The sequence below is a fragment of the Oncorhynchus keta genome, chromosome 19 (assembly GCF_023373465.1).
Source record: "Oncorhynchus keta strain PuntledgeMale-10-30-2019 chromosome 19, Oket_V2, whole genome shotgun sequence".
NCBI classification, from domain to species: domain Eukaryota; kingdom Metazoa; phylum Chordata; class Actinopteri; order Salmoniformes; family Salmonidae; genus Oncorhynchus; species Oncorhynchus keta.
In genome coordinates this window covers 36,593,914-36,617,799 of record NC_068439.1, presented here as the reverse complement: position 1 = coordinate 36,617,799, position 23,886 = coordinate 36,593,914, and the positions used below count along the sequence as shown (strand labels likewise).

At 44.1% G+C, this 23,886-nt stretch overlaps 3 protein-coding genes across 3 annotated transcripts; 2 read left to right on the top strand and 1 right to left on the bottom strand.

The window, feature by feature from the left end:
• The first annotated feature begins 7,171 nt into the window (after nucleotides 1-7,171).
• On the top strand, nucleotides 7,172-10,635 carry LOC118398175 (E3 ubiquitin-protein ligase RING2-A-like). The gene is made up of 7 exons (XM_035793257.2): nucleotides 7,172-7,451; nucleotides 7,992-8,091; nucleotides 8,398-8,558; nucleotides 8,714-8,929; nucleotides 9,130-9,453; nucleotides 9,565-9,787; nucleotides 9,951-10,635. The coding sequence occupies exons 2-7, from the start codon at nucleotides 8,014-8,016 to the stop codon at nucleotides 10,092-10,094; spliced, it is 1,146 nt and encodes a 381-aa protein (XP_035649150.1). The 5' UTR covers nucleotides 7,172-7,451; nucleotides 7,992-8,013; the 3' UTR covers nucleotides 10,095-10,635.
• Nucleotides 10,636-11,655: 1,020 nt separating this feature from the next.
• On the bottom strand, nucleotides 11,656-14,374 carry LOC118398174 (40S ribosomal protein S18). The gene is made up of 6 exons (XM_052470428.1): nucleotides 14,244-14,374; nucleotides 13,484-13,582; nucleotides 13,127-13,213; nucleotides 12,642-12,743; nucleotides 12,336-12,427; nucleotides 11,656-11,778 (listed from the first exon to the last, which is right to left on the bottom strand). The coding sequence occupies exons 1-6, from the start codon at nucleotides 14,244-14,246 to the stop codon at nucleotides 11,703-11,705; spliced, it is 459 nt and encodes a 152-aa protein (XP_052326388.1). The 5' UTR covers nucleotides 14,247-14,374; the 3' UTR covers nucleotides 11,656-11,702.
• On the top strand, nucleotides 14,372-23,615 carry LOC118398172 (vacuolar protein sorting-associated protein 52 homolog). The gene is given in 20 exon segments (XM_052470425.1): nucleotides 14,372-14,679; nucleotides 15,315-15,402; nucleotides 15,561-15,613; nucleotides 15,775-15,850; nucleotides 15,974-16,041; nucleotides 16,247-16,422; nucleotides 16,617-16,681; nucleotides 16,684-16,766; nucleotides 16,894-16,994; nucleotides 17,131-17,263; nucleotides 17,711-17,902; nucleotides 18,256-18,411; nucleotides 18,601-18,719; nucleotides 20,953-21,076; nucleotides 21,168-21,263; nucleotides 21,378-21,485; nucleotides 21,775-21,840; nucleotides 21,957-22,068; nucleotides 22,401-22,519; nucleotides 22,779-23,615. Coding segments are annotated over 20 exon segments (2,172 nt in total). The 5' UTR covers nucleotides 14,372-14,589; the 3' UTR covers nucleotides 22,926-23,615.
• The last annotated feature ends 271 nt before the right edge of the window (nucleotides 23,616-23,886 follow it).

Below are 23,886 nucleotides of genomic sequence, written 5' to 3'. Positions count from 1 at the left end.
ATGACTAAAAATGGACTTAAAGGTTCAAAGCAAAGCCATGTTCAAATTGTAACCTACTCTGTTTCTGCTTACTTTTTGAGATAGCATAGCATATGCCTCGTTCAAAACAACAGTGAAACCGTGATAACAGTGATATTCAGGTCTGAAAGTCAGAGTTCTAGATAGATGCTCGAGTTTCCGACTTGGAATTCAGAGTTGGATGACCGTTCAAAACGATTTTTCCCAATAGGAGCAAGTTTTCCCCCGATTTCCCTGTTGTCTTGAACACTCGAAAGTCGGCAATTTCCGAGTTTCCAGTTTTGCACGCACAAAAACACCGCTGCTGTTTCCATACACACCATGTGACCACCCTGAGAGAAATAACCAACTTCGCCATGGTGTTCGTTGGACAAAGTCTATGGGGAAAATGAATGACGTTTTTGTAAGGATAAATGCCGGAAATAAATGATGTGGTAAACACAGGCATTAAGAGATATTACGTTCTGTTCTATGAGATTATATTTATTAACTAACATAGCCTAACTTTGTGAATTTTGAATAATTTATGTAATACAAAAAAGCACACAACTGCTTCATGATTCATAAAGGTCATCTGTGTAACTGTGTAACGAGTGCGCTGAGAGTCGGGAAGCAAGTTCAGGGAGTGAAAAATGTAATTAATAAATTAACAAAGCACGAAACACGAACAGCACACCGACATGAAACAGGTACAGAAACAATGACTACTGGGGAAGAAACCAAAGGTAGTGACAAAGTCAGCAAAAAAAATAAACGTCCTCTCACTGTCAACTGCGTCAACAGAAATTGAATAATTTTTCCCTGAACAAAGAGGGGGGTCAAAATAAAAAATAACAACCACTATCTGGTGTGGCTACAAGCTGAATTAAGTACTGCAGTTCATCTCCTCGTGGACTGCGCCAGATTTGCCAGTTCTTGCTGTGAGATGCTACCCCACTCTTCCACCAAGGCACCTGCAAGTTCCCGGACATTTCTGGGGGGAATGGCCCTAGCCCTCACACTCTGATCCAACAGGTCCCAGACTTGAGATCCGGGCTCTCCGCTGGCCATGGCAGAACACTGACGTTCCTATGGCTGGTGGCATTGTCATGGTGGAGGGTCATGTCAGGTTTAGCCTGCAGGAAGGGTACCACATAAGAGAGGAGGATATGTTCCCTGTAACGCACAGTGTTGAGATTGCCTACAATGACAACAAGCTCAGTCCGATGATGCTATGACACATCGCCTCAGACCATGACGGACCCTCCACCTCCAAATCGATCCCGTTCCAGAGGACAGGCCTCGGTGTAACACTCATTCGTTTGACGATAAACGCAAATCCGACCATATATATATATGCCATTTAGCTGAAGCTTTTATCCAAAGCGACTTACAGTCATGTGTGCATACATTCTACGTATGGGTGGTCCCGGGAATCGAACCCACTACCCTGGCGTTACAAGCGCCATGCTCTACCAACTGAGCCACAGAAGGATCACCCCATGTGAGACAAAACCGCAACTCATCAGTGAAGAGCACATTTTTCCAGTCCTGTCTGGTCCAGCAACAGTGAGTTTGTGCCCATATGCAACGTTGTTGCCGGTGATATCTGGTGAGTACCTGCCTTACAACGGGCCTACAAGCCATCATTCCAGCCTCTCTCACACAAAATGGCGCTGGAAGAAATGGCAGCATTTTTACGGGCGCCCAACCAATTGTGCTATTATGTGTTTTTTTTCCTGAGCTAAAGGGTAGAGCTGCCACTTTCAAGGTGCGGGACTCTAACCCGGAAGCTTACAAGAAATACTGCTATGCCCTGCGACGAACCATCAAACAGGCAAAGCGTCAATACAGGGCTAAGATTGAATCATACTCGTAATCATACTCATACCGACACTCGTCTCATGTGGCAGGGCTTGCAAACTATTACAGACTACAAAGGGAAGCACAGCCGCGAGCTGCCCAGTGACACGAGCCTACCAGACGAGCTAAATCACTTCTATGCTTGCTTTGAGGCAAGCAACACTGAGGCATGCATGAAAGCATCAGCTGTTCCAGGCGACTGTGTGATCACACTCTCCGTAGCCGACGTGAGTAAGACCTTTAAACAGGTCAACATACACAAGGCTGCAGGGCCAGACGTATCACCAGGACGTGTGTTCCGGGCATGTGCTGACCAACTGGCAGGTGTCTTCACTGACATTTTCAACATGTTCCTGATTAAGTCTATAATAACAACATGTTTCATGCAGACCACCATAGTCCCTGTGCCCAAGAACACAAAGGCAACCTGCGTAAATGACTACAGACCTATAGCACTCACATCTGTAGCCATGAAGTGCTTTGAATGGTTGGTAATGGCTCACATCAATACCATTATCCCATAAACCCTAGACCCACTCCAATTTGCATACCGACCAAACAGATCCACAGTTGATGCAATCTCTACTGCACTCTACACTGCCCTTTCCCACCTGGATAAAAGGAACACTTACGTGAGAATGCTATTCATTGACTACAGCTCAGCATTCAATGCCATAGTACCCTCAAAGCAAATCACTAAGCTAAGGATCCTGGGACTAAACACCTCCCTCTGCAACTGGATCCTGGACTTCCTGATGGGCCGCCCCCTGGTGGTGAGGGTAGGTAGCAACACATCTGCCACATTGATCCTCAACACTGGAGCTTCCCAGGGGAGGGTGCTCAGTCCCCTCCTGTACTCCCTGTTCACCCACGACTGCATGGCCACGCACGACTCCAACACCATCATTAAGTTTGCAGACGACACAACAGTGGTAGGCCTGATCACTGACAACGACGAGACAGCCTATAGGGAGGAAGTCAGAGACCTGACCGCGTGGTGCCAGAATAACAACCTATCCCTCAACGTAACCAAGACTAAGGAGATTATTGTGGACTACAGGAAAAGGAGGACCGAGCACGTCCCCATTCTCATCGACGGGGCTGTAGTGGAGCAGGTTGAGCGCTTCAAGTTCCTTGGTATCCACATCAACAACAAACTAGAATGGTCGAAACACACCAAGACAGTCGTGAAGAGGGCACGACAAAGCCTATTCCCCCTCAGGAAACTAAAAATATTTGGCATGGGTCCTGAGATCCTCAAAAGGTTCTACAGCTGCAACATCGAGACTGGTTGCATCACTGCCTGGTATGGCAACTGCTCGGCCTCTGACCGCAAGGCACTACAGAGGGTAGTGCGTATGGCCCAGTACATCACTGGGGTTAAACTGCCTGCCATCCAGGACCTTACATCAGGCGGTGTCAGAGGAAGGCCCTAAAAATTGTCAAAGACCCCAGCCAACCCAGTCATAGACTGTTCTCTCTACTAACGCATGGCAAGCGGTACCGGAGTGCTAAGTCTAGGACAAAAAGGCTTCTCAACAGTTTTTACCCCCAAGCCATAAGACTCCTGAACAGGTAATCAAATGGTTACCCGGACTATTTGCATTGTGTGCCACCCCCAACCCCAATTTTTACACTGCTGCTACACTCTGTTTATCATATATGCATAGTCACTTTAACCATACATACTACCTCAATTGGGCCGACCAACCAGTGCTCCCGCACAGTGGCTATCCGGGCTATCTGCATTTTGTCCCACCCATTACCCGCCAACCCCTCTTTTATGCTACTGCTACTCTGTTCATCATATATTCATAGTCACTTTAATCATATCTACATGTACATACTACCTCAACTAACCGGTGTCTGTATGTAGCCTCGCTACTTTTATAGCCTCGCTACTGTATATAGCCTGTCTTTTTATTGTTTTATTTCTTTACGTACCATTTGTTCACCTAATACCTTTTTTGCACTATTCGTTAGAGCCTGTAAGTAAGCATTTCACTGTAAGGTCTACACCTGTTGTATTCAGCACACGTGACAAATAAACTTTGATTTTATTTAATTGCGGACAGTCTGAGCACTGATGGAGGGATTGTGCGTTTCTGGTGTAACTCGGGCAGTTGTTGTTGCCATCCTGTACTTGTCCCGCAGGTGTGATGTTCGGATGTACCGATCCTGTGCAGGTTTTGTTATACGTGGTATGCCACTGTGAGGACGATCAGTTGTCCGTCCTGTCTCCCTGTAGCGCTGTCTTAATTTATTGACCTGGCCACATCTGCAGTCCTCACGCCTCCTTGCAGCATACCTAAGGCACGTTCACACAGATGAGCAGGGACCCTGTTCATCTTTCTTTTTGTGTTTTTCAGAATCAGTAGAAAGGCCTCTTTAGTGTCCTTAGTTTTCATAACTGTGACCTTAATTGCCTCTCGTCTGTAAGCCATTAGTGTCTTCACGACTGTTCCACAGGTGCATGTTCATTAATTGTTTATGGTTCATTGAACAAGCATGGGGAAACAGTGTTAAAACCCTTTACAAGGAAGATCTGTGAAGTTATTTGGATTTTTACAAATTACCTTTGAAAGACAGGGTCCTGAAAAGGGGCCATTTTTTTTTTTTTTTGTTGCTGAGTTTATATAGGGCAGGTAATCAAGGAGGTGATGGAGTCCAAGTGAGTGTGACCTAGAGGCTGGAAAGGGAGCACACGTGACAAACTGACTGCTATTTTCTCATAGAACAAAACATGTAAGATCTCCTAAACCTGTGTTAATCTCAGACCTTATTTTCTGCGTTTATTCCAAATCCCTATCATTTTTTCCCACAGGAGAGATTTCCGAGTTCCCAATAGCTTTGAATGCAGCATCTATAAAGAGACCTGGCAGTGTGGTGCCAGGACAACAACTTCTCCCTCATCGTGAGCAAGACAAAGAAGCTGATCATGGACTACAGGAAAAGGAGGGTTGAGCATGCCTCCATTCCTATCAGGGCTATAGTGGAGAAAGTTTCATGTTCCCTGGTGTCCACATCACTAAGAACCTATAATGGTTCAAAAACACGGACATAGTCGTGAGGAGGACACGACAACACCTATTCCCCTAAGGAGGCTGAAGACATTTGTTATGGGGCCTCAGATCCTCAAAAAGTTCTACAGCTGCACCATCAAGAGCATCCTGGCTGGTTGCATCACAGCTTGGTATGGAAACTGCTTGGCATCTGAACGCAAGGCGCTACAGAGTGTAGAGCATACGGCCCAGTACATCACCGGGGCCAAGCTCCCTGCCACCCAGGACCTCTTTACCAGGAAGTGTCAGAGGAAGGCCCCAAAAACTGTCAAAGACTCCAGCCACCCAAGTCATAGCCTGTTCTCTCTGTATCGTGGAAATATTTGCTCAATCATATTTCTCAGATACCGGAACTTGTGAATTCAAATAGACTTTATTACAAAGTAACCAGACGAGCTGGCCCATGGACCAACTGTCACCTTCTGACCTTAGTTCCTTTGTTTTGTCTTTTGTTTTAGTATGGTCAGGGCGTGAGTTGGGTGGGTTGTCTATGTTAGTTTTTCTATGGATTTGCTATTTCTGTGTTTGGCCTGGTATGGTTCTCAATCAGAGGCAGCTGTCAATCGTTGTCCCTAATTGAGAACCATATTTAGGGAGCCTGTTTTCTATTGTGTTTTGTGGGTGGTTGTTTTCTGTTGTGTGTCTGCACCAGCCAGAACTGTTTTCGGTCGTTCTGTTTGTTATTTTTGTTATTTCTGTGTTCATTTAATAAATATGGACACATACCACGCTGCACCTTGGTCCTCCTCTTATTCCACCACCAACGACAGTTACACCAACTGCCAGACTCAGTCTCAGTCCACTCCTTTTATACAGTTTCATGCTTATACAAGTTTCATAGTCCCTCCAGGTTATGCTAATAACCATATCTCCTCGACTTTACTCCACCATTGTTTCCAAATCTAAATTATTTCCTCTAGACAGGGTTTCCCCTCCCCTCTAGTTCCTTGGTCAATTATATTGGTGGCACGCCTATAAATGATTAATAAGTACAGATTACTATAGGCAATTCTACGATTGCTACATGTGTAACGGATGTGAAACGGCTAGCTAGTTAGCGGTGGTGCGCGCTAAATAGCGTTTCAATCGGTGACTTCACTTGCTCTGAGGCCTTGAAGTAGTAGTTCCCCTTGCTCTGCAAGGGCCGTGGCTTTTGTGGAGCGATGGGTAACGATGCTTCATGGGTGACTGATGTTGATGTGTGCAGAGGGTCCCTGGTTCACGCCGAGTATGGGCGAGGGGACGGTCTAAAGACAAGCGGTACTGGAGGCTCCTTAATGACAGCTTATACCCCCAAGCCATAAGCCTGCTGAACAGTTAATCAAATGGCTACACAGACTATTTGCATTGACCCCCTTTTCTTATTGTTATCATTTTATCATTTTTTTGCACTGACGCTCTTGCACAGGATGTACTCACTGGACTCTAACCACACACCCACTCATACTACTCTGACACTCACACATGCTTAAAGACGCCACACACACACATGCATATTCCTTCACACATTACACACACTGCTGCTACTCTGTTTATTATCTATGCATAGTTACTTTACACCTACCTACATGTACATAAATTACCTCGACTACCCCATTTGGTGCATGTGACAATCTATTCACAGAGAAGTATCAGGACCATAGACATGAATAAAGCATTTCAGTCTTTGGGTCTGAGAAAAGCCCCATAACAATGTTATGTATTATTTGACATATGAACACTGGTTATAATGACATAATTTGTGAGAAGTCAGTTGTGACCGTGTATATTCAGTTTACATGAGTGTTATAACTGTCAATCAGTCAACCTGGGGCGGCAGGTAGCCTAGTGGTTAGCGTGTTGGGCCAGTAATCGAAAGGTTGCTGGATTGAATCCCGATCTGACAAGGTAAAACTCTGTTGTTCTGCCCCTGAACAATGCAGTCATTGTAGGCTGTCATTGTAAATAAGAATTTGTTCTTAACTGACTTGCCTAAAGTTTATTTTTTAAGATACAAAAAGACAAACATTTAACTAATCAGTCAGCCCTATCTGTCTTGACATCTCCCTTCCTTTCTCTCGCTCTCCCCCAAGATATCCAAGTGCATTTGAAAGACAGACTTATTTAAAAGTGTATAAATGTTTCTTAGAATGGAAAAGGTAAGACGTGTACCGTGCCATTCAAGAGAACGGTCTTTGGAACAGTATTTTGTGCGTGCATTATCCCAAATAACCACCAGGGGTAGCTATCAGACAGCTATTTGCAAGGGAAATCGAAGTTGCTTCTCCACATATCCGGCGAAAAGTGAGAAAGATGGCTACAGAGAGATTCCAAACCTGTCGTCTTTGATTAATGATTGTCATTCTGGATGGAATATAGCGATAGTATCACCCCCTCAAAAATACATCGTGACGGAAAATAACCCCGTCACAGAGGTGGTCATAGTGGTACGAGCTTGAAAGTATCTCGTTACAATCTCGTCCATAGCAAGCTGACGTTAGTTGTGCTGCTAGCCTAGCCACACCGGCCAGCTGTCCTTCAAATTCCTTGGTAAGTAGCAACTAGCTAGGGTAGCTAGTCCCACTAACTAGCTCGACAGCAAGTCACCTTTTTTTGGTACGCTAGCTACACGGATAGCATGACAATAGTGTGACATTACGATTCTACCGGAGTCTGACAGTTTGCTCAATGATATATCATTGTGAAAAAAATAAGTTTAGAAAAGTAGTTCGCTTTACGATACAACAAAGACGTCAATATGCATGAAATGTCAAGGAGAGTGTAATGAGATGTACCTATGTTTACAACTGCGTTGCTTTGACATGTCACTGTTTTTAGAACTAGCTAGCTATTCCAAAACATTTTCCCTTGTGTTTTTACTGCATAATTATTACTTACCACCTGTGCGCCCAAAGACTTGTCTCATTCTTCACTTGTCTTAACAGCTGGCAAACTGGGTTGCTCAGTTGTAATGCAATCGACTGCAATCTAACCTATACACAGATCTTCTCACATCAATCTATGTAGGCCTAATTACCTAAAACTAAATGTAATGTGTGTAACATTGTCATCTTGCATGCGTTTCTATAGATAGGGGTTTTTAAAACAGAAAATGGTGACTCCAGTCAACATCCAAAACCCCAGTAAGACGTGGGAGCTGAGCTTGTATGAGCTGCACAGGAGCCCACAGGTAATGAATCACGTTCCACATAGAAATTCTTACAAATGCATCTAGGTGAGAAGTGATATAACAGCATTGTATTGCATTCACAAAAACAGTTCAGTCCTTTATAGTTTCTCCGTTAACAAACATTGGTGTGAGGAACAGTGGAATCATTGATCTCACCTACTTGTGAAATTTCCATGTAAAGGAAGGATGCTTTTTTTGTGCACTTGAAACCAGGCCATGGCCAATCAGTTTAAAGCTGATCCTTGAAGGAGATAGATGACCCATAATTACCTGTATTGCCTGACACATTCCCCTCCCTGCCTGTAGGAGGCAATCATGGACAGCACAGAGATAGCAGTGTCCCCCAGGAGCCTCCACAGTGAGCTGATGTGCCCCATCTGTCTGGACATGCTGAAGAACACCATGACCACCAAGGAGTGCCTGCACCGCTTCTGCTCCGACTGCATCGTCACTGCACTCCGATCAGGGTGAGGGACACACACACAGCTGTGACGATTTTGAGGATGACCCTTCATTCTCTCTACTCTGGAGTGTGCGCCAGTTTAAATCTGAAGAGAACCTCCATATTAGAAGGTTATAAAATGAAAGCTTATCTTTAACTCTCTCTCATTCCACTCCTCAGGAACAAGGAATGCCCCACGTGCCGAAAGAAGCTGGTGTCGAGACGCTCATTGCGCCGTGACTCCAACTTCGACGCCCTCATCTCAAAGATCTACCCCAGCCGGGACGAGTACGAGGCCCACCAGGACCGGGTGCTGGAGAGACTCAACCGACTGCACAACAATCGGATACTCAGCTCCAGCATCGAGGAGGGGCTACGCATGCAGGCACTTCACAGGTAGGATGAGAGGGGATGGGGAGTAGGGTTTATAGGTTTCCCAGAAATCCCAGCGGAAAGATTCTTGGAATCAGGAGAGTTGTCAGATCTAGTATGTAGACAAATGAACAGCACTGCACAAGTCAGGGAAAGTCCCTCCTTTATTGAGTATTGGAAGTGTAAAATGGCCTCTCGCACTCTGCTCACCCTTGATCCCCTAGAGCCCAGCGAGTGCGCAAACCGGCGCAGGAGAGTGACAACACAACCTTCAGTGGTGGCGAGGACAACGGGGACACACGGTCACACCTCTCCCACGACTCCGCTCCCTCCCATGTGGTCCTCCCCCCGAGCCACACCCCCCCTGAGGCCGGGCACACCCGGAACCCCAAGCGGCCCAGAGAATCGGACGGGTCGGTCCCGGAGATGGATGGGGGCAGCCCCGCGCCACCAGTCCGCCGCCACAAAGAGAGCCCCGGCTCCGAGATTGAGCTGGTGTTCCGCCCACATCCCCTGCTGGTTAACACACAGGACTACAGCCAGACCAGGTGAGGGTTCTGTGGGGAGGTGTTTTGTTTCACTTCTCAAATGATGGAAATTTCCATTCGGAATGTATTCTTGAACAGTCTTTGGTTTTTATTGACACCCATTCCTCTCAGATATGTGAAGACCACAGCCAATGCAACAGTGGACCACCTGTCTAAGTACCTGGCTCTGCGTATCGCTCTGGAGGACAGACAAAGAGACAGCCAATCAGATGCAGGGACAGAGAAAGAGGGGGGTGCGAAAGGAGGGGACGCAGCAGCAGAAGGGGCCAGCCTGAAGAATATCAGTGAGAAACAATACACCATCTACATTCCCATATCAGGGGGCCAGTTCTCTGTGAGTACACAAGCTTATCAGTCATATTTTTTCAGGGTGGTGGGAGCTATTATCAGTGAATTAATTTAAATGCACCCCTCGTCTTTTTATCTCCTGTTATACTTGCATCCATTGCTTTGACTTGTACCTCTGGCTCACGTTTCTTTTGTTCTCTCTACCTCAGACTCTCAATGGCTCCCTGACTCTGGAGCTGGTAAATGAGAAGTACTGGAAGGTCAGAAAGCCTCTGGAGCTCTACTATGCCCCCACCAAGGACCAACAGCCTCAACCATCACAGCCAAAGTCCCCACAGCCCAAAGAGGTGTGAGGAGCCCCCCCCCCCCCTTCATCACTCCCTCTGACCATGTGTCAGAGACTAAGAGTTGTGTGCTGTGTGTAGCTGCTTCGAAGGTAGTCATTGGGAACATTCCTTAAATCACCAGGCTCAACATTCTGTTTTCCGTAGCTTCAAATCAAACGAGTGTAAAGTTTAGAATTCCTACAAAGCAGATCTGATTCATTGCTGATAGAAGGGTTGACTTGGACTGGCACACACCAGACAACATACGTAGTCCGGCCTTAAGTATTGATGCTTGGCATTGCACCAAAACAGTTGATACATTTCAGAACCGTGTGACTTTTCATTGTAAGATTAACCTTGAGACTTGGGATGACTAGAGGTCATGAAGGGTGGATTATTATGCAAGAATACTGCAATATAGCATATATGGAAATGTAGTAACTGTATCCTTAACTTACGACCATAGGGCTAGTTAAATAACTTTCACGTTATCAAGAGTTACCTGATTGATGAACTTTGTTCTTCTGGCATGGGTTGGCTTTGTACAATTAAAGCAATATCCCACTTAGCACTCTGCATTATATAAACAATCACTCGATGTTTTAAAGTCAGCACAATGATTGCATTGGTATGAAATTGGTACTGTGGTGTCACAGGATTGAGTCAATGAAACTTTGTTGCATGTTGAGGGTGAACAGTATAGCACGCTTTTCTACATGCAACCTGTAATTTTAATAGTAACTGAACTTAAGATCCTCCTAGGACTCATGACCAATTCTTCAAAATCATACCACAATGTATATGAACAGGTATAGTACACTTTAAAGTTTACCCTGGTTTCTCCCCAATTTCGAGGTATCCAATTGTTTTTAGTAGCTACTATCTTGTCTCAATGCTACAACTCCCGTACGGGCTAGGGAGAGACAGGTTGAAAGTCATGCGTCCTCCGATACACAACCCAACCAAGCCGCACTGCTTCTTAACACAGCGCGCATCCAACCCAGAAGCCAGCCGCACCAATGCGTCGGAGGAAACACAATGCACCTGGCAACCTTGGTTAGCACGCACTGCGCCCGGCCCTCCACAGGAGTCGCTGGTGCGCGATGAGACAAGGATATCCCTACCGGCCAACCCCTCCCTAACCCGGATGCTGGGCCAATTGTGCGTCGCCCCACAGACCTCCCCGTCGCGGCCAGTTACGACAGAGCCTGGGCGCGAACCCAGAGTCTCTGGTGGCACAGCTGGCGCTGTACACACCCTTTCAAATCCTGGAATTGGTCTGTTTACAGTGCCCGTTCAGTCCCCTCTTAACGAGATCCATTCAGACTTGGGCACAACATTGCGGGACATTTAGAGGCATGTCAATTTCTGACATTGTAAAATAAGGAGTCAAATTCCTTTTGTGACATTACCACAACCTTTTCCTAAAGAATGCAGCCCGGGTGAGCGAAATCTCTGGCCAATAAGTTACAACTACCTACATGGGAGCAAAGAAAGCCTAAAGTGCTCCTGAACTTGAGGCCCTGATCTGAGTAGACTACGCAACAACCGCACCAAAACAACTCAGTATGAAGAGATGAGCAAACAATCAAATATGAACTGTGCATTTATTGACACATGGGGAGCAGGGAGACTTTACTTCTTCTTGGACACACCAACAGTGCGACCACGACGACCGGTCGTCTTCGTGTGCTGGCCACGCACACGCAGACTGAAATAGGGGCAGGAAAAAGTCATTAAATGTATCCAGAATGTCAACATATAAGAGATCCCATCCTAATGGAATTTAGTAGTAGTCATAGGACAAAATTATTTGATCACACTGACAGCAGATATTGACAAATGTGCTGACCATTATATCATAATTGGTATGCTTACAATCACTTAAGGAACTTGTGATACAGAGTTACTGCAATTGACTTCAAAATAAGTTGCTTAAATGTCTCCTTGATACACCTCAGCAGTACGGAGATCAAGCTAAGCATAGTTTAGGATCAGCTTTTACATAGAACATATTCAAAGCCTATTCTCTAGTGAAAGTGCTTTAGTCCAGTATGCACAAAATGTTAGGAAACTACTGTCCAAATACAGGAATTGAACTCAGCCAACAAACTCGTTTTCATGTGCCTTCAAAACAACTCAGAACTAAGCAGTATGCATCTGGAGACAGGCCTTCGGCAGAGCATTGGGATTTGCCCATAAAATATTTAGTCATTAAAATACAGAAAACAGCCATGCAATATAGCTGGACATCAGAAAAGCGCTTACCCCCAGAAGTGCCTGAGTCCACGGTGAGCCCTTATCTTCTTCAGCCTCTCAAGATCCTCTCTCAGCTTGTTGTCCAGACCGTTAGCAAGGACCTATAAACATACAAAAAACCATTGTACGGTTGGATTATTGGGAGACAATTGTACATTTAGCTTTCAGAAATATGACTTAATTTGTATTAACTGCACCACGAAGACAAAGGGTTACTTTAACTAGCCAATACCAATGCGACGGCAACACAAGCTCAAGTAGTTTAGTTCCAATTTTGGAAAGAAGTCAGACGTCAAGTCTGCTGCAGTTACGTACCTGGCTGTACTTGCCATCCTTTACGTCCTTCTGTCTGTTGAGAAACCAGTCAGGGATTTTGTATTGGCGAGGATTCTGCATAATTGTCACCACCCTCTCAACCTGGGGACAAATACATCCACTCAGATGTAATGTAGGCAGAGTTCACAGATGACTGGGCCACACCACAATAACTCATTGAGTGATGTAAGGAGATCCATGAAAGGAGTGTACGGCCATGATTCAAATCCAACACCCTGTGATTTATTTGAATTCCGGCCTCAGCCCCTCTGGCTGAGTTAATAAAGGCAGTTAAATTCTGACCTTTGATTGCTAACCGATCTCTTGACCGATCAGGTCAGCTCTGAAAAATCTGATGTGATTGGTCAAAAGACCACCGAAAAAAATCAAGGTTGGGCTTCCGGTCTAAACACAGCCTATGATGCATCCAGCTTTCATGTTTAGGTAAATGATATGTCCACAACTGCCCCATACAGTCCTCTCACCTCATCATCAGTAAGTTCTCCAGCCCTCTTGCTGAGGTCGATATCAGCCTTCCTCAGGACAACATGGGCATATCGCCTGCCAACACCCTGTGAAGGAAATATACATGAACCGTCTTAGTCCCACATTGGCCAACTGTGTAATAATAATATAATATATGCCATTTAGCAGACGCTTTTATCCAAAGCGACTTACAGTCATGTGTGCATACATTCTACGTATGGGTGGTCCCGGGGATCGAACCCACTACCCTGGCGTTACAAGCGCCATGCTCTACCAACTGAGCTACAGAAGGACCACATAGTAGTCATCTATCTCTACATAGCCCTGAGGAAGTAATTCTTAACAAGCATAGCTACCTTGATGGCTGTGATGGCGAAGGCAATCTTCCTCCTACCATCAATGTTCGTGTTGAGAACACGAAGAATGTGCTGGAACTTCTCAGGAATGACCAGAGACTGCAGAGAAAAGACAAAAACAGGGTCAATAGCGATTCACTTAGCTATGTAACGTTAGCAAGTTAGCTACATCACGTTAGCAAGTTAGCTACATCGTTGCCTCATGAGGCCTGGCAGTGGCCTTTCTTGCCAGCCAGCAAACAGTGTGACTGTACTAACAATTTGTATTTCCACAACTACGGCCGTGAATTAACACCTAGTTTCAAAATCTTGAGTTCAAATATCAGTCGCCACCTGGTCAGCTTGCTACCGTAGTGACGAGGACTGACGTTAACTCGGTAGCATTAGACAACGTTAGCAGCAATGAGACCAGCTGACCATGGACGGTTAAAAACAATATAGCTTATAATAACAACCACCAGCCCAAAGTACGTGAAACTGAGGTTTACAACAACCTATTAAGAAAACACATAAAGCCTATATTGACAAAAGCTGTACTTCCCTGCAGCGTAGTGTCGGCGCGAAATAGGTATTTCAGCATAGGGAGCTAGCTGAACATTTGCGTCAATCTATGCAACTTCAATATGATAAATAAAGGTTAAAAGTTCTCAAACACAATGATAGCAATAGTATCATAGTCGTCCTATTTTCAGAATGTCCCTAACAGTGACGATGAATGCAGATATTGACAATAATTTTGGTAACCCAATTCGGCACTTACCATCTTGGAAGCAGGTTCCGTTCAAAGAGGAAATTCCGAGACTCTCGCGATGGCTTTTGCCTTCGTTTCGCGAGTTCCCTGAGGAAGTGATAACGTCGGAATAACTTGTTCGTCTAGGAACATGAACCGACATTAAATAGCTTTTTAAACAATATACAAATGAATACAATATACATTATATTTAAAACAGTCTATATTTGTATAGTAATTGTGTTCGACATATACATACATTTATTTTAAACAGATTTCAAAATGATCTTTTCTAATCGTTTTTACTCAGGTATCCCGGGGACATTAGGAAATAGCACACTACGTTTGTGTCTATTTTTTAAATTATTTTTAGGCTATGGGCGAGGGTGCAGTGACTATAGCTGTGTTCGATGTAAACATAACTGGCAACTCGATGGCGAATGTCATGTCATATTTACAAGATGAGGTGACGTTCGATAATGTTTCTGGAATAGCAGATATATTTATGATAACTTGAATGTTCTGACTTCTGTTGCTCTCTGTGTTCTGCTCTCTGTGTTCTTTACATCGACAACACCAGTATAATTTAACGTTAGTTAGCCAGCTAGCTTGATCTTCCTACATCCTGGCCATCTGATCTGTCTAGCTATGGAATCTAGCTACCGTTATCTATCTCTAATCAGCTATATATCAGATGATTTAGATTAACTTTAGTATTTGTTGTCGTTTTGCCTTATTGTTGTGTTTGTATCAGATGCAAGGCTAGCTAGCCAGAGTCACTGATTGCTTGTTAGCAAGTTAAAAGCTCTGGTCGATTGCGTTGTTCCTGCACCACAACTAGCATGGTCCCTGCTAAGGTGACTCACACCTCAGAAGTCCCCTCTGGCCCCAAATCAGAGTAGGTCAGAGCCCGATACTTTTTTTGGGGCCAGGCCTCAGAGGTGGGAACATAAAAAGCACCTGTCTTAAACCTGCAATGGAAAAGGCCTATTTAATTCTTTACTCCCATGAATGGAGTCAGTTAGCTAACTAATTGAATTGTTATATCTTCTTTTACATAGTACACCAAAGCCATGTTGACTTACTGTCATTCTGCAACAGATGCAGCCTGACACAGATGCCATGGCCCCTCTCACCCTGGGGGACTTGGACTTGACCACAGACGAGTTCATCTTGGATGAAGTGGATAGTAAGTCCTTCAGCAATATTGTCTTTTGAATGAAGTATTGGTCCTATCATAAGGTCAAACTGGTTCATAACCAAATAGTAATTTAGCTAATTAGTTCAGTTTTTGGATAAATGTAAGAACCAACCTTTATGGGGATTAAACTAGCTGCTACCCCCCAGTTCACATACAAGCTAATCTGGAAGATGACTTGGTGAAGGAGGCACTGAAAACGGTAAGACCATGATACCATGGCTGCACTATGCATGTCCCTAAACATCAACACATTTACCGTTTCAATTTTATTTCCTGTTAGTTTTCATTTTATATATTGTATATAAGGCTACATTCCTGCAACTGATGGCTTCCTTTCATCTGAATCTCTGTTTCTTTCAGGGTGTTGACCTCAGGCATTACTCTAAACAGGTGGAAGGTGAACTCCAACGAATTGAACAAGCTTCCATCAAAGACTGTATCCATTCATGTATTAATGTTTTGAATGGTTGTGTGAAAGAATTAGTGCATTATTTATGGTAATTCCTGATAGCTTCAGTAGTTCAACCTGATAGGTAATCCTTGACCAAGCTTGTGTCAGATATCAAGGAAAGCCAGAACATTGCCTCTCTCCACAACCAGATCACAGCCTGTGACTTCATACTGGAGGTGAGTGGGTGATGCCCTCAATCAAAAGTATCAAGTGGCTTCATAAGTCCATTCTAAATGGATCCTAATTTTTGCATGTGCAGGGTCTGAAAGAATGCTTTTACAATTTTCTATGTAAAAATATACAATGAAGCCAATGATAAATCTCTTTCCTCCCCTCTCTCTCACCCCCCCTCACTCTATCCTCCCCTCTCTCTTTCTTCAGCGAATGGAGGGCATGCTGAGTGGCTTCCAGAGTGACCTCTCGTCCATCAGCAGTGAGATCCAGACTCTGCAGCAGCAGTCGGTCAGCATGAGCGTGCGGCTGAAGAACAGGCAGGCCGTACACAGCCACCTCAGCCAACTGGTGGATGAGCTGGTGGTGCCCGGAGCTATGATCCAGTAAGGGCGTGTGTGTTTGTGTTGTATGCAGATTTGTAATCTGATAGATATGGATAGAAAGAGGTTAGGGAGCACATGTCATATTGATTTATGTTATGAGAAATTTACTTGACAGAGTCTCTATGATGTTGTAAGTGGTCCTATGGGGAAGCATGTATTCTAATAATTGTTCCCGACATTCTGTCCGCCTGCAGGGTAATTGTGGATAGCCCGGTTACGGAGCAGGAGTTCCTTGAGCAGCTCCATGAGCTCAACAACAAGATCAATTTGCCAAAGAGCTCAGCTTCAGGGAGACTTTGGCCTGCTCTGACATCCAGGACATCGTGGACCACCTCAAAATCAAGGTGAAGATACACGGAGGAAGAGAGAGAGAGAATGGGATAGGAGAAGGAGAAATAAGTGAGGAATAATCGTGTGGAAGGTATTTGAGCAAAGGTATTGTGTATAAAATGGTCTTATTTTGTTCCACAGGCTGTCACAAAGATCAGAGAATTTATCCTGCAGAAGATGTATTCCTTCAGAAAGACCATGACCAATTATCAAATCCCCCAGAACACTCTCCTTAAGTACAGGTAATAAAATGGGCATATAACGGGCTGATTCCTTATTTCAAAACCATCCACATGTTTGGATATTGTAAAACACACTAAAAAGCACCACCACAATCATGTATCTACAAAAATCAAACTTTTTTTCTTCATACTTTAGGTTTTTCTATCAGTTCCTCTTGGCAAATGAAAGGACAGTAGCTAAGGAGATTAGGGATGTGTACGTGGACACCATGAGTAAGATCTATTACAGCTACTTCAAGTCCTACAGTGGCAGGCTGCTCAAAGTACAGGTGAGTGAATGACAAGGTGCTAAATCAAAACAAATGTTATTGGTCGTGCCTACCTATTTTGCAGATGTTATTGCAGTTGCAGCGAAATTATTATGTTTCTAACTCCAACAGTGCAGCAATTCCTAAAAATACACACAAATCCCCCCAAATAAAATAAAGATATTAAGAAATATCAGAATGAGCAATGTCAAAGTCTGAAGGAGAAAAAGAGTAAAAAAAGACGTCTTGGTTTATAGGCTCAATATAACTTAATTCAGGTTGTTACTTTAAATTGTTCTGGAAAAGAATCCTGTTTCAAAATGTCACTATAACGTACAGTATGGGGGGCTATGTTGTGTTTGATGGTACAACAATTTCAACGGTGTTTGATTATCAAATCAGTGAATTAGCAGATAATATTTAATACTGTTCTCGTAATATCTTTCTTTGTCTCTTTCTGTTGACAAGTATGAGGAGGTGGCAGACAAAGATGACCTGATGGGAGTGGAAGACACGGCCAAGAAAGGTTTCTTCTCCATGCACTCCCTGAAGAGCAGGAACACCATCTTCACCCTGGGCCAGCGGGGGGCCGTGCTGAGCCCTGCCGAGCTGGAGGGGCCCATCCTTATCCCCCACACTGCCCAGAGAGGGGACTGCAGGGTGAGGCCACTGGCAGTGTTGTACAACCTAAATCAGACCACCCAAGCTATACCATATACTACCGCACAAGTGTAACAGACATTTTGAATTAAATTACCCTACCTTATTATAAGACGTTAGGTACTACTTTGAAATCTATTTGAACATGCAGAGTGTACGGTTGTGAGGCAAGACACCAAGCCAACTGTAAACGTGTAGATATCGTTAAGCTGTACTGCTCCAATACACCAGTGCTTCTCTCACTACCTCCTTGTCACCACACTCATCTCAGAGTAATGTACAGAGGCAGTTATAATATTAACATTCATGTAGATTATCAAGTCACCCAACCAACCTTCTTCCTCCTCTCTCAGTATCCCTATGAGACGCTGTTCCGCAGTCAGCACTACGCCCTCTTGGACAACGGCTGTCGAGAGTTCCTCTTCCTGTCTGACTTCTTCATGGTGGCTGGAAACTCTGCGCTGGACCTCTTCAACAGCGTCATGGGAAAGACACTCAGCTTGTTCCTGGTACGATAATACTTCTCATACATTGCTGTAAAAAAAAAAAATGGTAAAGGCATAACCCAGCAGGTAACAGTGGAGTCCTTCTTTTTGGAAAATGATGGTCTCTAATTATGATATGACTCTTTCTCTATCATGCCTATACCCACCTCTCTCTCCCTCCTTTCCTTCCACCCTCCCTCCTTTCCCCTGCAGAAGAGCATGTCCACCTATGTATCGGATTGCTACGACAGCATCGCTGTGTTTCTGTGTATCCACATCATCCTGCGTTTCAGAGCCATCACAACCAAGAGGGCCATCCCAGCCCTGGACAAGTCAGTAACAATCTCTGTGCAAATACTCCATGACACTCCATACATTTTTAACTCTGAGCATAATGCTATATATGACATATCCTATTTCCTGAGGTATGCTATACACTCACCGGCAAGTTTATTAAGTACACCACACAATTCACGAAAATGGATCGCTCCTACAGACAGTGAGTCACGTGGCTTGCTATATAATGCAGGCAGACAGGCATTGAGGCATTCAGTTACTGTTTGATTGAGTGTTAGAATGGGCAAAAACGAGTGACCTAAGCGACTTTGAGCGGGGTGTGATTGTCGGTGCCAGGCGCACCGGTTCCGGTATCTCAGAAACGGCCGCCCTCCTGGGCTTCTCACGCACAACAGTGTCTATCTAGGGTTTACCGAGAATGGTGCGACAAACAAAAAACATCCAGTCAGCGGCAGCCCTGTGGGTGAAACATGTCGTTGATGAGAGGTCGAAGGAGAATGGCAAGAATCGTGCAAGCTAACAGGCGGGCCACAAACAGACAAATAACGGCACAGTACAACGTTGGTGTGCAGAACGGCATCTCAGAACTCACAACTCGTCGGTCCTTTTCACGGATAAGCTATTGCAGCGGATGACAACACCGGGTTCCACTCCTATCAGCTACAAAACAACAAGAAGAAGCGGCTCTAGTGGGCACGCAATCAACAACACTAAACAATTTGAGGAGTAGAAAAACATTGCCAGGTCCAACGAATCCCAGTTCCTGTTGCGTCATGCTGATGGCTGTCACGATTTCGCTAAGGAGCATGGGTCTATGGACCCATCTTGCCTGATACAGGCTGGTGGTGTACTGGTGTGGGGAATGTTTTCCTGGCACACATTAAGTCCCTTGTTGCCAATTGAGCAACGAATGTTTCCAACACCTTGTAGAATCCAGGCTGTTCTGGAGGCAAATGGGGGTCCAACCCGGTACTGTCTGTAGAGTGTATATTCTATATGTAAAGGGAGTTGATTGTTAAAACCTATGATATAGTAGTCTTTTTACTGTATGTTCTGTGAAATAGAATGTTTGATGCCTGACAGACATACTAATGTAATTTGTTTAATGAAAATCAAATATTAATGTCAATGTATTTGGTACAGATTTGTTAAAAGAAAACAACCTCACTAGGGTAGGGGGCACTATTTTCACCTCCGGATGAAAAGCGTGCCCAAAGTAAACTGCCTGTTACTCAGGCCCAGAAGCTAGGATATGCATATAATTGGTAGATTTGTATAGAAAACACTCTAATGTTCCCAAAACTGTGAAAATAATGTCTGAGTATAATAGAACTGATATGGCAGGTGAAAACCTAAGAAAAATCCATCCAGGAAGTGGGATTTTTTAAATGTTTGTAGTTATCCATTGACTGCCTATACAGTATCCAATGACTTAGGACTCAGATTGCACTTTCTATGGCTTCCACTAGATGTCAACAGTCTTTAGAAATGGTTTCAGGCTTGTATTCTGAAAAATGAGGGAGTAAGACCACTGAGTGAGTGGACCCTGGTAAGTCCCAGAGCTGTTTCTGTGTGCGACCGAGAAAGCGCCTTTCTTGTTTTTCTTTTATATTGACGAAGCTATTGTCCAGTTGAAATATAATTGATTATTATGACTAAAAACAACCAGAGGATTGATTACAAACATCGTTTTACATGTTTCTAAGAACTTTACTGATACTTTTTGGATTTTTCGTCTGCCTGTTGTGACTGCCTTTGAGCCAATGGATTACTGAACAAAACGTGCCAACAACACGGAGGTTTTTGGATATAAAGAGGGACTTTATTGAACAAAATGAACATTTATTGTGTAACTGGGAGTCTTGTGAGTGCAACCATATGAAGATGATCAAAGGTAAGTGATTACTTTTATCGCTATTTCTGACTTTTGTTACTCCTCTACTTGGCTGGTAACTGTTTAATGTTTTGTGTGCTGGGCGCTGTCCTCAGATAATCGCATGGTATGCTTTCGCCGTAAAGCCTTTTTGAAATCTGACACAACGGTTGGATTAACAAGAAGGTTATCTTTAAGCCGATGTATAACACTTGTATGTTTTATTAATTTTTATTATGAGTATTTCTGTTTTTTCACCGGATGTTGGCCAGGTGGGACGGTAGTGTCCCACATACCCTAGAGAGGTTAAAAGAAAACACATCTTCACTCAGAATCGATCCTTGATGCACATTTTTATAGGTATATTATGTATTTGTTTGTCCATGGGGTGCCAGGTACTGGGAGGTGGTGCTGGAGCTGCTGTGGCCCAGGTTTGAGCTCATCCTGGAGATGAACATTCTGAGCATCCGCAACACGGAACCCCAGAAACTGGGCGTGTTGGACACCAGACCACACTATGTATGAACACAGACACGTTTTTGACGTATTTCATGTATCAGTGTCCAATAACACCAGACAGTTGTTGACACCAGTTGTGTTCATGTTTCAGATCACACGTAGATACGCAGAGTTCTCTTCTGCCATCGTTAGCATTAACCAGACATTCACCAGCGAGCGAACCCACACCCTCCTTGGCCAACTGCAGGTACACAACTAAACAACAATAAAAACCGTAAAATAGTATAAATAGTGGGGATCCTACAATTAGCATGAACATAGTGGTTTGTGTGATTGATATAGCTACCACTGGTATTTTCAGGTTGAAGTGGAGAACTTTGTCCTGAAGATGGCTGCAGAGTTCCCTTCACGCAGGGACCAGCTCATCTTCCTCATCAACAACTACGACATGATGCTCAATGTCCTCATGGTGAGAATAACCAGTGTAAAACATAAACATGAACGATTAACTTATTACCCACCTGAAATGACTCCTTTGTTCAGTTATTTACATTTAAGTCATTTAGTAGACGCTCTTATCCAAAGCGACTTACATGAGCAATTATGGTTAAGTGCTATCAAGAGATGTTTCACCTAGTCGGCTCGGATTCGAACCAGGTACCTTTTGGTTACTGGCCCAACGCTCTTAACCGCTAGGCTAAGTCTTCTTTATATACAGAATTAGAAGATGTCATGCTGTTTTCCTCTCTATGTCATAGGAGAGGGCAGCCGATGACAGTAAAGAGGTTGAGGGCTTCCAGCAGCTCCACCAGGCCAGGAGCCAGGTAAAAATGCACAGGGATTCTGGGAAATGTAGTTTTGTCATGTGTGCCAGATTCACAGATAATCAGGGTTTACTAATCAAATGAAACATTCCCGTCTTTCTTTTTCCTTTCATCAGGAGTTTATTGAGGAGATTCTGACCTCCCCCTTTGGTGGCATGATAGCGTTTGTGAAGGCGAGCGAGGCGTTGATAGAGAAAGGCCAGCTGGATAGACTGAAGAATGAGGAAGGTGAGTAGGGAGAAAATATTCAGACCTTTTGATCATTTAATTGTTTTCAGAATGTGCCCTTGTCTTTTTCACTGTAACCTTCTTTCTCCTACTTTCTTCCTGTCCTGACTTGTTCTTTATTTACAGCTACTGTTTGGACCGTTTGTTTCTACTCTCCTGTGACATCTCTCGTTGTTTGAATTTTTAGCCTAACGATTGTCTTGCATTTCTCCCACACATTTTCACACCCTTCTTCCCCTCTCTTCTTGCATCCGCTCTCACCTACCTCCCATCCCTAAACTCATATTGTTCTCTTCTTCAGTCAAACCCTCTTTTTCTTTCTTCTCTCTCAGCCCAAATCACCCAGCTAATCAGGGGGTTTTCCAGCACATGGAAACAGTCTGTGGAAGCTCTGAGTCAGGATGTCATGAGATCCTTCACCAACTTCAAGAATGGCACTGGTATCATTCAGGTACTGCCTACCTCTATGCTTTTCTAACAGATGCATTTCATCTAAACAATGAATATTAATGTACAGTATGTAGTTAGAGTATACAGAAGTTTTGCCTCAAGGGGTGCTCTTGAGCCAAAAGGGGTCCCTTAAATTGACATACATATTTTTCATTTTAAGATGTATCAACTATGAGCCGTGGGCTGTTATGAGTTCATTTTTCCTTCTGAAGCTTTTCATTCAACTTGAGATTTTCTACTCCTGTCCTCCTATCCTCCAGGGGGCACTCACCCAACTCATCCAGTACTACCATGGCTTCCACAAGGTGCTGTCCCAGCCCACCTTCCGCAGCCTGGCCGTGCGCTCGGAGCTCATCAACCTGCACCACCTCATGGTCGAGGTCAAGAAACACAAGCCCAACTTCTAACTGGACACTTCCAAGGGTAGAGACTGGAGATGTGATGGATTAAATGAAGATGCTCAAAATCAGACATGGCCTGATTGGAAACAAGTAGAAGAGTATATCCCTTTGCTTGTGACATCGCTCCACTGATTAAGGACAGTGTATTGCACGTGGGATCCTGTCCTTTGTGATTTGACATTGTATCAATGTCAATAGGTAAGGTCTTGTGTGAAAGTGCTACATTTTTTCATGGGTGCTGGGTTCTTTGCTTTCAGGGAGGGGATAGGGGGATGAAGAGACAGAAATGGGATATGGGAAGGTTCAGTGGTTATATGGATTGACAGGAGAGATCACAGAAATCAAAGGCTGTAAGAAGAAATATAGTAGATGGTCTATTCCAGACAGGGCTGCACAACTCAGGCCCTCAAGTTGGTGCTGGTATTAATTTCTCCCTAGCACATAACTGATCAATTACTTTCCCAGGTAGAATCCAGTTTTGGGATTCACAGTCACACCCACAGTCTTATGATTGTGAGAGGGAGGAGCAAGAGGTAGAGGTATCATTGCAGGTCAGTGTGAAAAGGAAAAGAGTGGTATCTCCCAGGCCCTTGTTCTGTGTTCTCATACATGTACACTGAACAAAAATATAAACGCTACATGTAAAGTGTTGGTCCCAAATTTCATGAGCTGAAATAAAAAAAATCTATTAATTTACCATACGCACAAAAAGCTTTTTTCTCAAATGTTGTGCTCAAATTTACTTGCATCCCTGTTAGTGAGCATTTCTCCTTTGCCAAGAAGCTGAATAAACAGCATGATCCTTACACAGGTGTGTGCACCTTGTGATGGGACAATAAAAGGCTGCACTAAAATGTGCAGTTGTCACAACACAATGCCACAGATGTCTCAAGTTTTGCAGGTGCGTGCAATGGGCATACTAACTGTAGGAATATCCACCAGAGCTGTTGCCAGAGAATTTCATGTT